This window comes from Brassica napus, chromosome C2, assembly GCF_020379485.1.
Source record: "Brassica napus cultivar Da-Ae chromosome C2, Da-Ae, whole genome shotgun sequence".
NCBI lineage: Eukaryota > Viridiplantae > Streptophyta > Magnoliopsida > Brassicales > Brassicaceae > Brassica > Brassica napus.
The window spans coordinates 7,366,470-7,380,320 of NC_063445.1; the positions used below are offsets into that span (position 1 = coordinate 7,366,470).

General features: G+C 36.5%; 2 protein-coding genes across 2 annotated transcripts; both read right to left on the reverse strand.

Annotated features, from left to right (window-relative positions):
• Positions 1 to 1,584: 1,584 nt before the first annotated feature.
• On the reverse strand, positions 1,585 to 8,435 carry LOC106408014 (F-box/kelch-repeat protein At4g38940-like). Its single transcript, XM_022696394.2, has 2 exons — positions 7,602 to 8,435; positions 1,585 to 2,115 (listed from the first exon to the last, which is right to left on the reverse strand). The coding sequence occupies exons 1-2, from the start codon at positions 8,375 to 8,377 to the stop codon at positions 1,782 to 1,784; spliced, it is 1,110 nt and encodes a 369-aa protein (XP_022552115.2). The 5' UTR covers positions 8,378 to 8,435; the 3' UTR covers positions 1,585 to 1,781.
• Positions 8,436 to 11,074: 2,639 nt separating this feature from the next.
• On the reverse strand, positions 11,075 to 12,550 carry LOC125581503 (F-box/kelch-repeat protein At4g38940-like). The gene has a single exon (XM_048747072.1). It carries the CDS (start codon positions 12,125 to 12,127, stop codon positions 11,342 to 11,344), a length of 786 nt encoding a protein of 261 aa, XP_048603029.1. The 5' UTR covers positions 12,128 to 12,550; the 3' UTR covers positions 11,075 to 11,341.
• Positions 12,551 to 13,851: the final 1,301 nt, after the last annotated feature.

The window sequence follows — 13,851 nt, forward strand, 5'->3', positions numbered from 1 at the left end:
AAATTAGGATAACAAGAGTTTTTGGTTATAGATAGGTATGGTTTAAGAATTTTTGATCAATAGGTTATAATTTTTTTTTTAATAAATTTTGTTGATAAATATTGTAGATTTGGGATTGTGATTTATAAATTAGGATAACAAGAATTTTTTTATATAGATATGTATGCTTTTAGAAGTTTTGATCAATAAGTTATAATGTTTAAATAAATTTTCCAAAACCTACTATTTTGGGAAAGTTATCATTTTTCTAGAGAAATATTGAGGATTTTGGATTGTTATTTATAAATTAGGATAACAAGAGTTCTTGTTGGTAGATGGGTATGGTTTTAAAAAATTTTTATCAATAGGTTATCATTTTAAATTAAATTTTTGAAAACCTGCTATTTTTGGAAAATTATCATTTTTGTAAAGAATTATTATAGATTTGGGATTGTGGTTTAGAAATTAGGATAACAAGGTTTTTTGTTTATAGATGGGTATGCTTTTGTAATGTTTGGTCAATAGGTTATATTTTGTAAATAAAATTTCTAAGAACTGCTATTTTTAGAAAGTTATCATTTTCGTAGAGAAATATTGTATTGTGATTTAGAAAATAGGATAACAAGAGTTTTTGTTGATAGATTGGTATGCTTTTAGAGTTTTTGATCAATAAGTTGCAATGTTTAAATAAATTTTCCAAAATCTACTATTTTGGGAAATTTATCATTTTTTCATAGAAATATTGTAGATTTTGGATTGTGATTTAGAAACTAGGATAACAAGAGTTTTTGTTGATAGATGGATATGGTTATATAATTTTTTTATTAATAAGATGTAATGTTTAAATAAAATTTTCAAAACTTACTATTTTGGGAAAGATATCATTTTTGTAGAAAAAACTGTAGATTTTGGATTGTGATTTAGAAATTAGGATAACAAGAGTTTTTGTTGATAGATGGGTGTAGTTTTATTAATTTTTATCAATAAGATGTAATGTTTAAATAAATTTTCCAAAACCTATTATTTTGGGAAAGTTATCATTTTTCTAGAAAAATTTGTACATTTTGGATTGTGATTTAGAAATTAGGATAACAAGATTTTTTATTGATAGATGGTATCAATATTTTTTTGTAATTTTTGATCAATCTAACAGATCTCATAACTAATACAGAACCAGAAGACATTAAATCAAAAAGCAGTAACATTTGCTTTGTGAATAACATTAGCAGCTGGTTAATGGCCACGACAAACTTCATAACCAAGCTCGTACTTTTTAGAGAAACTCTTAGAGAATCGCCAGATCTTATCCAAACCCACACCGCCCTCTTCCGCTTCAAGGAGCCATGCCGCCTCATGATGATGCGTCGAGCCGGAGGAGGAGGAGGAAACAGCCGTTTGAAGAATCTCTTCGACATGGAGTTCTCATTAGTCACATGGTAAGTGTATGTTTGTTTAAGGTTTTTATTTCATCTCAAACTCTTATGTTTCCCTTTCTTTAATTCATCTCTATTAACTGCTTGCATCATAGTTGAACATGGGAACCAAACATAAATATCTCGTAAAATTTAACCTGTGAAGAGGCTGTGATGAGGGAAACTTCAAGTCTAAGGTAATTATCCAAGAATAAAACATAGCAATTTAACAGATCATAGCCCAAAGTTTTAAACGAAAACATAAAACAACACACTCAAGGTTTTGTCTAACATAAACGATGTTAGCAAACTTACGACCACAAGAGATGGCATTTAGGATAATTTAAAATACGAAGGGATCTAAATAGAGATATTAATTAGTATGCTGCATCAAAGGGAAACCGAAACAAATTTGACCATGTCAAACAGCCCATCCTCAATCACAACATCACACGACTCCATCTGACCCCAAATCTCTCCTCCTTGGCGCCTTTCCAAAGCAATCTCTGCACAGAAAATGACCTCTTTGCCTTCATGGTTTTTATGAAAGAAGAGAGCCAGCTTCTTCTCGCCATAGTTCACCGCATGGCACCACCTTGAACGAGCAGTCTTAGCCACCAAAAAATCTCCCAAACCGTTGACAACACTCCAACAGCTCTGCTTTGGATCATACGCCCTCAACGCCCTCAAATCGTGATAGTACAAGACGTTGTCAACCACACATGTGATAATTTGTGGGATTATGAGAGCTTCTAAGTGTTTTAACCGTGATGAAGCACACGAACAAAGTAAAAAAGGAGTGAAGTAACCGTAAGTATTTGAGAGAGAAGAGAAATTTGAGAATTTAAGAGAATAAGAGAATTTGTGAGATTGAGAGAATGAAAGAAATGTTTGTATTGAATTGTGTGTTTAATTGTGTAACATACATGGTGTATTTAAAGGAAACAAAAGCAATAAGCACTCAATGGTGGAAGAATAAATAACTAGTAGTGGACTAGCCACTCCTCCCCATTTGGCAAGTGATATGGCCACTCCTCCCACTTCCTCCACTAACTAGTAGTGGACTAGCCACTCCTCCCCATTTGGTAAGTGATATGGCCACTTCTCCCACTTCCTCCACTACTTCCCTTTGTTTAATTCTTCATGTCAACACTCCCCCTCAAGCTTGACAGTAGTGAGTGTCAAGCTTGGAAAGCCATGAAGTATTCCCTCATTAAAACCTTTTCTTGGAAAAACCACTTGGGATAAAAACCAAGCAAAGGAAAAAGAGTAGAATACTCCACGGTGAGGAGATCATTGACATGGAAGGTTTATGAGTCCAAGTCTTGGAAGAATGGACTCACAAACTTTGCTACTGGCCGCCTTGGTGAAGATGTCAGCCAGCTGATCCGCACTTCTTGTATAACATGGGAGAATCACTTGCTGCTCCACTGCTTGTCTGACCTTGTGGCAGTCTACTTCTATGTGCTTTGTCCTTTCATGAAAGACTGAGTTGGATGCAATGTGTATTGCGGCTTGGTTGTCACAGTGCATGGTCATGGGAGAGGTGATCTCAATTCCCAAGTCGCCTAAAAGCCCCTTTATCCAGATAAGCTCACTGGTTAGCTTCCTCATTGATCTGTACTCTGCTTCTGCGCTTGAACAAGATACTACTTTCTGTTTCTTGCTCTTCCAAGTGACAAGATTCCCTCCAATGAATGTACAATAACCGGTGGTTGACCTTCTGTCTACTCTATCTCCAGCCCAATCTGCATCACAGTATCCTATCACCTCAGTGTTCTTGTTGCAAGCCATCCATACACCTTGTCCTGGCGCTTCTCTTAAGTATCTTAGAATCCTCTCCACCATGTTCCAGTGATGAACCTTGGGAGTTTGCATGTGCTGGCTCACTTGATTAACTGCGAAACACACATCTGGCCGAGTGATGGTTAGATAGATCAGCTTCCCAACCATCCGTCTATACTGCTTGACATCTTCAAATGGAGTGTCTTCATACTCCCCCTCTCGCAATACCTTGTAACCTTCTTCAAGTGGTGTCTTGGCATGTCTTCCTCCAAGATCTCCTGCCTCCTTTAATATGTCCAGGGTATACTTTCTTTGGGACATGAATAATCCTTCCTTTGATCTGCACATCTCAATGCCAAGGAAGTACTTCAGTTCTCCCAGGTCTTTGATGTCAAATGCGGCCTTGAGAAATGTCTTGGTTAAACTGATCCCCTCCTTGTCACTACCCGTGATGATGATGTCATCCACATAGACTAGAATTACCGTAATTCCTTGCTTGCTGGTGAGAGTGAAGAGTGTGTGATCCGCTTGAGACTTCACAAATCCCCTTCCATTCAATGTAGTGCTTAGCTTGTGGTACCAAGCTCTTGGTGATTGCTTCAAGCCATAGATTGCCTTTCTGAGTCTAAGGACATTCCCTGGTTTCACCATTTCTTCCATCCCCGGAGGTGGTTTCATATACACTTCATCTTCTAGTTCTCCTTGCAGGAAAGCATTCTTCACATCCATTTGCCAAAGGTCCCATTCTAGGTTCACTGCTAATGAGAGTAGAATCCGGATTGTATGAAGCTTGGCCACTGGTGCAAAGGTGTCTAGATAGTCCTCTCCATACACTTGTGTGTATCCTCTTGCCACCAGTCTGGTCTTCTTTCTTTCTGGCTTCCCATTTGCAAGATACTTAATGGTATGTATGAGTCTGCTGGTCACGGCTTTCTTCCCTTTTGGAAGTTCTGTCTCATACCAGGTGTTGTTCTTCTCCATGGCCCTCATTTCATCATCCACCGATTTCCTCCATTCATCATCTTCCATAGCTTCTGCATATGTTCTTGGTATCCATTCCAGGTCCAATGAACTCATAAAGACTTGATGTTCTTCTGGATAGTGAGCTAGGGAGCATAATCCACTTTCTGGATGTGCCACAGCTTGAGCATTGTAGTAAACAAAATCATTTTTAACCCAATCTGAGGCTGGTCTTCTGATCCTTGTACTTCTCCTTAGGACTTGTGTCTGCTCAGGTTCATTACTGCTGCTTGGTTCTCCTTCTTGAGCTTCAGTGTCTGGTTGTCCCATCTCATCTTGATCATGAGATAATACTGGGTTTTCTTCAGGTTGAGCTTGCGCCGGTTGATCTTCATTCCCCCCTTCATGGTCAGGATGAGAGTCTTCAGTGTTATGAACCATGGTCTCTTTATAAGGAGTAGTGTCCCGGCCTTTCTCTGGTTCCTTTTCTAGGTTAATGCCGAGTCTTTCCATAAGAATCTTCAGGTTGTTAGCTCTGTCCGAGGCAGAATGAGATAGATCTTTGAGTTCCTCCCAACTCTTCTCATCATAATAGGCCTTGGATTCCATGAACTTAACATCTCTGGATACTAGGACTCTCCTTGTCTCTGGTACATAGCATTTGTACCCCTTTTGGTGCGTAGAGTATCCAATGAACATTGCCTTTGTGCTCTTTGCCTCCAGTTTGTTTCTTAGTTCTCCTGGAATCAAAACAAAGCACACACACCCAAACACACGCAAATGATCAATTGATGGTCTAGATTTGTTTAGTACCTCATATGGGGTGGCATCAAAGAGGACTCTTGTAGGTGTGCGGTTGATTAGGTAGGTGGCTGTGACTACTGCATCCCCCCAAAACCGCTTGGGTACATTTGTATGGAACATCATACTCCTTGCCACTTCCATCAAGTGTCTATTCTTTCTTTCAGCCACACCATTTTGTTGGGGTGTGTAAGGACAGCTGGTTTGTTGAATGATTCCATGTGAGGCTAGATGTTGTTTGAAGGCTGTGCTAGTATATTCACCACCATTATCTGATCTAAGAATTTTAATCTTAACATTGAAATGGTTAGTAATATAGTTCTGAAAATTTTTAAATGCTTCTAGCACCCTATCCTTAGATTGCAACAAAGTGATCCATGTGTATTTAGATTTTTCATCAATGAATGTCACAAAATATTTATGTTGTTCTCTAGATACACATGGAGCAGTCCACACATCAGAGTGAATCAAATCAAAGCAGTTTTCATATTGGGTTTTTGATTTAGGAAACACAGTTCTGCAATGTTTTCCTAATATACACGCTTCACACTCATTTTTAAAAGAAATACTAGGCAACAGGATGTTCAAGGCACGAGAATGGGGATGTCCTAGTCTAGCATGCCAGATTTCATCTTTAGGGAATTCAGAAACAGAATGAAACACACACGATAATTGAGATACAGGTCTTGTGTCCTCAAGTAAGTACAAGTCTCCCTTGGTAACACCTTTGCCAAGCAACTTACTAGAATCAATATCCTGAAAGTATACACTGTTAGGCGTGAAAGTAACTTGACAATTGAGATCATTAGTTACTTTTTTAACAGACAGTAGGTTTGAGGCAAATGTAGGCATATAGAAAGCTTTAGATTCTTTATCAAACAATCTAAGTTCACCTACACCTTTTATTGGAATTTTATCTCCATTTGCTATCATCACATTTCCTAAAGCCGGTTCTATGTTCTTAATCAGTTCTAAATCACTTATCATGTGATGAGAAGCACCAGAGTCTATAACTAAGGGCTTAGCCGATTTAAAATTATTCATAGAACCATTTGCATTGTGAGAAGCATTAAGGGAGATACCAAGAGTTTTAGATATACCAGATTCCTTGAGAGCCTTGATGAGAGCGGTTAAGTCAGACTTCTTGATGGTCTCATCTAGATTGGCTCTTGGCGTGGCATAGCCTGATGTGGAGGCAGTAGCTCTTCCCACACCTAGGTTGCTTATACCCATGGTGATTGGTGTTGTTGGCTCAGCACCATCAGTTGAGAAGTTGGCTCTTGCATCTTGGTATTGAGGGCGGTTGTCCCTAAATTTGTTGGGCTTGAGGTGCGGATGTAGTATCCAGCATTTGTCCTTCATGTGGCCCTTCTTCTTGCAGTGATCGCAGGTCAAGTTTTTCTTCTCATCTAGCTTGTAAGCTGCCTTGTTTGACACGGCTCGTTCAGCTTGATGTGCCATGTTTAAGTCTCCCTTGCCTCCAAATAAGCCCACAGAGCCTTCTTCCTTCTGAATTTGAGCGCATACTTCATCCAGGTCAGGTAACTTGTCAGCTCTCAGGATGTGCTTGATTAAGCTCCCATAAGATGGATTAAGCGTGAGCAGTAGTCCAAACACTCTGTCCTCTTCACGCCTGGTTAAGAGAGTGGCGGGGTCGGTAGTATGTGGTCTGAGTAGTTCCATCTCTGCCCAAAGAGACCGGAACTTGCCAAAGTGAGGCTGGAACTCCATATCTCCTTGGTTGAGGGTATTGATAGCTCTTTTTACTTCAAAGACCCTTGTAAGGTTGGAGGTATTTCCATACACTTTGTAGAGTGTATCCCACAGCTGCTTGGTAGTTTCACAGTAGGAGTAAGACTCCATGATGGCGGGTTCTAGGGAGCTAAGGAGCACTGTGAGAACCATGAGATCTTCCTGAGCCCATTTGTCTTCATCAGTAGCTACCACAATCTCCTGTCCATCTTCTCCTTGGGTGGTTTGTTTTGGAGCTGCTTCTGCTGAGACATGACTCCACAAACCCTTTCCTCCAAGGGCAATCTTCACCATCCTGGCCCACAAGAGGTAGTTAATCCCCTTCAGGGTCACAGGTATGCTGATGCGGTTGTTGTTATTGTTGTTGTTGTTCTCCATCTTGGGGATTTACTTGGTCAGAGGTAGAGTTTAAGAACTAGAAACAGAGTTTTGATTTTGCGGAATTTAGAAAGGTTTCAAGATTGTTGCTGCTCTGATACCATGATAATTTGTGGGATTATGAGAGCTTCTAAGTGTTTTAACCGTGATGAAGCACACGAACAAAGTAAAAAAGGAGTGAAGTAACCGTAAGTATTTGAGAGAGAAGAGAAATTTGAGAATTTAAGAGAATGAGAGGATTTGTGAGATTGAGAGAATGAAAGAAATGTTTGTATTGAATTGTGTGTTTAATTGTGTAACATACATGGTGTATTTAAAGGAAACAAAAGCAATAAGCACTCAATGGTGGAAGAATAAATAACTAGTAGTGGACTAGCCACTCCTCCCCATTTGGTAAGTGATATGGCCACTCCTCCCACTTCCTCCACTAACTAGTAGTGGACTAGCCACTCCTCCCCATTTGGTAAGTGATATGGCCACTTCTCCCACTTCCTCCACTACTTCCCTTTGTTTAATTCTTCATGTCAACAACATGCACCCTCCCAGGCCTTAGAATTCAACACCTCGTCCATCAATTCCCATTTCCTTTCATCTGGTTCATAAACAAAAGAGTTGCCCTTGCTGTAATCTTTCATGTAAATCTTACCATCCATCACCACAGAATCAGACCAAAGGACACCTACAAACATGTCTTCCTTTACCAACTTAGGCTCCCACAACTGGGTTTCTGTATCAAACACCGTGACTGCCTTCTTCCACGTTTCCCGCAACATACCACCCTTCTCCTTAACGACATGACAAACCGAATCACCGATTACATAAATCTTCTTCTCGTCAACCACGTTAACCACTTTATAAGCCATGCGCTGAGGAATTTCAGGGATGGACTGAGACGTGTGAGAGGTGCAGTCAATGCTGAGCGCATCGAGATCGTTAAACACATACACCTTCGAACCCACCGGGACATAGTTTCCGCAGAAAGACTTGAGAGTAATTGACCGGACAACCACCAAGCGGTTACTGCAGTCGTCGACTTTCCGGTGGAGGATGTAGAAACTGGAAGCACGAGTTTTGCGGCTGTGGAGGACAGCATAGACACGGTGTTGGGTGATGCCTAGCTGGGATCGCCTCTTGTAGAGCGTAGGAGAGGCAATGAGTTTCCTGAAACTCTTGGAAACGCGGGAGAGAGCCGGGTAATGGTTTATGGGTACCCGAGCAGCTACGATATCAACGGTGACGTCGTCTGGAAGTGACGGAATCAGAGGAGGAGACACTGAGAGCGCCAAGAATTGCTCCATTAATTCAGACATATGAAACAGCTGTGGTTTAGTGAATCAGTAAATCAACCTGCACAAAAAAAAGAAAAAGGAAATATGTTACTGGTTAGCCTAAAAGACCAAACACTACTCGCAGATTCCAAGTTCACACATCATTTCAAGTTCACACATCTCCATGTTCAGACAATTAATTACATGTTCAGACATTCTAAGTTTAGACATATCATATCAAGCAAGAATCACAAAGAGAAGAAGAAGAAAGAGTAAATAGCTAATTAAGAAGCTGATTCCAAGACCACAAACCACGCAAGTAATGGGTAAAGATTAGGGTTTACAGCATACAGTACAAAAGTTTCAATTTTTTATGTAATTATTGGTCATGAAATGTATGCAGGAGGAAAACCGTACGTAACCACCCAAAAAGTTACACTCAGATTTCAACAACAAGATAAAAGAAACTAATCGAACAAAATAGAAAAGGAGGATGGAGAGTGAGAGAGAGAAAAATTTCAGATGTTTTAGTACAAACCTGCAAGTAACTTAAGGTTTACGTAAGACACTCTCAAGACCCAAAGAGACACGACGAGTTGCATGAGAGAAGAAGCAGAGAATGGAAAACTCTTTATAGGGATTGAAAAGTCGATTTATTTTTGGATTATAATAAAATAATCTTTATTATGGGTCCATAATAACCCAAAAAGGCAAAAATAATGGACAAGTAACTAAAATGCCTTAATAGGAAACATTTTAATCTCACTACTCCTTAATAATCTTACTACTAGAATAAGACATGCGCCTTGCGGAGAGTGAGTTTATTTGTATATATTATCGATAGTTTCTTTTATATATTTGATCATTTTATTTATATATATAAAATATTTTTTGTTGTTATTATATAATTTCTTTCCGATGGATCGGATCAATTTTTATTAAAAATAATGGAACAAAACTATAATTAATACATCATGGGTTGATCGGATCGGACATTAAACAAATTATGACATAAAAACATTATTTTTTCTATCGAACACATTCTTTTAAAAAATGAACAGTATTGTTTTCACAGTTGAATTATTTTGACTTTTATCTTCCATATGGTTTTGAAAGCTTTCAAATCAACCATCGAATTGATACATGTCATTTTAATGTTTTTAGTCGTATACTTAAGGAAAACTTACATTTTTGTATTTTAAAGTCGTTTTAAAAAATTCAAAATATAACATATAAGAAAAAATCTAACATATAAGAAAAATATAACATATAAGATGTCCTCATTTTTGTATTTTAAAGTCGTTTAAAAAGAAATATAACATATAAGGTTTTCACATTTTTGTAATTTAAAGTCATTTTAAAAAATTCAAAATATAACATATAAGAAAAAAATCTAGTTTTTTAATTATATGGTTAATGTGATTGTTTATTTTTTTAATAATATAAAATTAAAAAAATGAAAAAGGATGCAAAAATTGTTATCAAATCTTTATTATTCATAATCATTAATTGTCATATATATGTAAATCATATTAGGTAATTTCGTAGCTTTTATTTAGGGAAAGAATACACACTTCTTATATTTTAGGTTAATATAATGTTCTCTAGTGGACATTAAACAAATTATGACATAAAAACCTTATTTTTTCCATCGTACACATTCTTGAAAAAGTGAACAGTATTGTTTTCACAGTTGAATTATTTTAACTTTTATCTTACATATGGTTTTAAAAGCTTTCAAATCAACCATCGAACTGATACATGTCATTTTAATGTTTTTAATCGTATACTTAAGGAAAACTTACATTTTTGTAATTTAAAGTCGTTTTAAAAAATTCAAAATATAACATATAAGAAAAAATCTAACATATAAGAAAAATATAACACATAAGGTGTCCTCATTTTTGTATTTTAAAGTCGTTTTAAAAAAAATAACATATAAGGTTTTCTCATTTTTGTAATTTAAAGTCATTTTAAAAAATTCAAAATATAACATATAAGAAAAAATCAAATTTTTTTATTATATGGTTAATGTGTTTGTTTATTTTTTTTAATAATATAAAATTTAACAAAAATGAAGAAGGATGCAAAAATTGTTATCAAATCTTTATTATTCATAATCATTAATTGTCATATATATGTAAATCATATTAGGTAATTCTGTAGCTTTTATTTAAGGAAAGAATACACACTTCTTATATTTTAGGTTAATATAATGTTCTCTAGTGGACATTAAACAAATTATGACATAAAAACCTTATTTTTTCTGAGCCCATTTGTCTTTATCAGTAGCTACCACAATCTCCTGTCCATCTTCTCTTTGGGTGGTTTGTTTTGGAGCTGCTTCTGCTGAGACATGACTCCACAAACCCTTTCCTCCAAGGGCAATCTTCACCATCCTGGCCCACAAGAGGTAGTTAATCCCCTTCAGGGTCACAGGTATGCTGATGCGGTTGTTGTTATTGTTGTTGTTGTTCTCCATCTTGGAGATTTACTTGGCCAGAGGTAGAGTTTAAGAACTAGAAACAAAGTTTTGATTTTGCGGAATTTAGAAAGGTTTCAAGATTGTTGCTGCTCTGATACCATGATAATTTGTGGGATTATGAGAGCTTCTAAGTGTTTTAACCGTGATGAAGCACACGAACAAAGTAAAAAAGGAGTGAAGTAACCGTAAGTATTTGAGAGAGAAGAGAAATTTGAGAATTTAAGAGAATGAGAGAATTTGTGAGATTGAGAGAATGAAAGAAATGTTTGTATTGAATTGTGTGTTTAATTGTGTAACATACATGGTGTATTTAAAGGAAACAAAAGCAATAAGCACTCAATGGTGGAAGAATAAATAACTAGTAGTGGACTAGCCACTCCTCCCCATTTGGTAAGTGATATGGCCACTCCTCCCACTTCCTCCACTAACTAATAGTGGACTAGCCACTCCTCCCCATTTGGTAAGTGATATGGCCACTTCTCCCACTTCCTCCACTACTTCCCTTTGTTTAATTCTTCATGTCAACAACATGCACCCTCCCAGGCCTTAGAATTCAACACCTCGTCCATCAATTCCCATTTCCTTTCATCTGGTTCATAAACAAAAGAGTTGCCCTTGCTGTAATCTTTCATGTAAATCTTACCATCCATCACCACAGAATCAGACCAAAGGACACCTACAAACATGTCTTCCTTTACCAACTTAGGCTCCCACAACTGGGTTTCTGTATCAAACACCGTGACTGCCTTCTTCCACGTTTCCCGCAACATACCACCCTTCTCCTTAACGACATGACAAACCGAATCACCGATTACATAAATCTTCTTCTCGTCAACCACGTTAACCACTTTATAAGCCATGCGCTGAGGAATTTCAGGGATGGACTGAGACGTGTGAGAGGTGCAGTCAATGCTGAGCGCATCGAGATCGTTAAACACATACACCTTCGAACCCACCGGGACATAGTTTCCGCAGAAAGACTTGAGAGTAATTGACCGGACAACCACCAAGCGGTTACTGCAGTCGTCGACTTTCCGGTGGAGGATGTAGAAACTGGAAGCACGAGTTTTGCGGCTGTGGAGGACAGCATAGACACGGTGTTGGGTGATGCCTAGCTGGGATCGCCTCTTGTAGAGCGTAGGAGAGGCAATGAGTTTCCTGAAACTCTTGGAAACGCGGGAGAGAGCCGGGTAATGGTTTATGGGTACCCGAGCAGCTACGATATCAACGGTGACGTCGTCTGGAAGTGACGGAATCAGAGGAGGAGACACTGAGAGCGCCAAGAATTGCTCCATTAATTCAGACATATGAAACAGCTGTGGTTTAGTGAATCAGTAAATCAACCTGCACAAAAAAAAAGAAAAAGGAAATATGTTACTGGTTAGCCTAAAAGACCAAACACTACTCGCAGATTCCAAGTTCACACATCATTTCAAGTTCACACATCTCCATGTTCAGACAATTAATTACATGTTCAGACATTCTAAGTTTAGACATATCATATCAAGCAAGAATCACAAAGAGAAGAAGAAGAAAGAGTAAATAGCTAATTAAGAAGCTGATTCCAAGACCACAAACCACGCAAGTAATGGGTAAAGATTAGGGTTTACAGCATACAGTACAAAAGTTTCAATTTTTTATGTAATTATTGGTCATGAAATGTATGCAGGAGGAAAACCGTACGTAACCACCCAAAAAGTTACACTCAGATTTCAACAACAAGATAAAAGAAACTAATCGAACAAAATAGAAAAGGAGGATGGAGAGTGAGAGAGAGAAAAATTTCAGATGTTTTAGTACAAACCTGCAAGTAACTTAAGGTTTACGTAAGACACTCTCAAGACCCAAAGAGACACGACGAGTTGCATGAGAGAAGAAGCAGAGAATGGAAAACTCTTTATAGGGATTGAAAAGTCGATTTATTTTTGGATTATAATAAAATAATCTTTATTATGGGTCCATAATAACCCAAAAGGCAAAAATAATGGACAAGTAACTAAAATGCCTTAATAGGAAACATTTTAATCTCACTACTCCTTAATAATCTTACTACTAGAATAAGACATGCGCCTTGCGGAGAGTGAGTTTATTTGTATATATTATCGATAGTTTCTTTTATATATTTGATCATTTTATTTATATATATAAAATATTTTTTGTTGTTATTATATAATTTCTTTCCGATGGATCGGATCAATTTTTATTAAAAATAATGGAACAAAACTATAATTAATACATCATGGGTTGATCGGATCGGACATTAAACAAATTATGACATAAAAACATTATTTTTTCTATCGAACACATTCTTTTAAAAATGAACAGTATTGTTTTCACAGTTGAATTATTTTGACTTTTATCTTCCATATGGTTTTGAAAGCTTTCAAATCAACCATCGAATTGATACATGTCATTTTAATGTTTTTAGTCGTATACTTAAGGAAAACTTACATTTTTGTATTTTAAAGTCGTTTTAAAAAATTCAAAATATAACATATAAGAAAAAATCTAACATATAAGAAAAATATAACATATAAGATGTCCTCATTTTTGTATTTTAAAGTCGTTTAAAAAAAATATAACATATAAGGTTTTCACATTTTTGTAATTTAAAGTCATTTTAAAAAATTCAAAATATAACATATAAGAAAAAATCTAGTTTTTTATTATATGGTTAATGTGATTGTTTATTTTTTTAATAATATAAAATTAAAAAATGAAAAAGGATGCAAAAATTGTTATCAAATCTTTATTATTCATAATCATTAATTGTCATATATATGTAAATCATATTAGGTAATTTCGTAGCTTTTATTTAGGGAAAGAATACACACTTCTTATATTTTAGGTTAATATAATGTTCTCTAGTGGACATTAAACAAATTATGACATAAAAACCTTATTTTTTCCATCGTACACATTCTTGAAAAAGTGAACAGTATTGTTTTCACAGTTGAATTATTTTAACTTTTATCTTACATATGGTTTTAAAAGCTTTCAAATCAACCATCGAACTGATACATGTCATTTT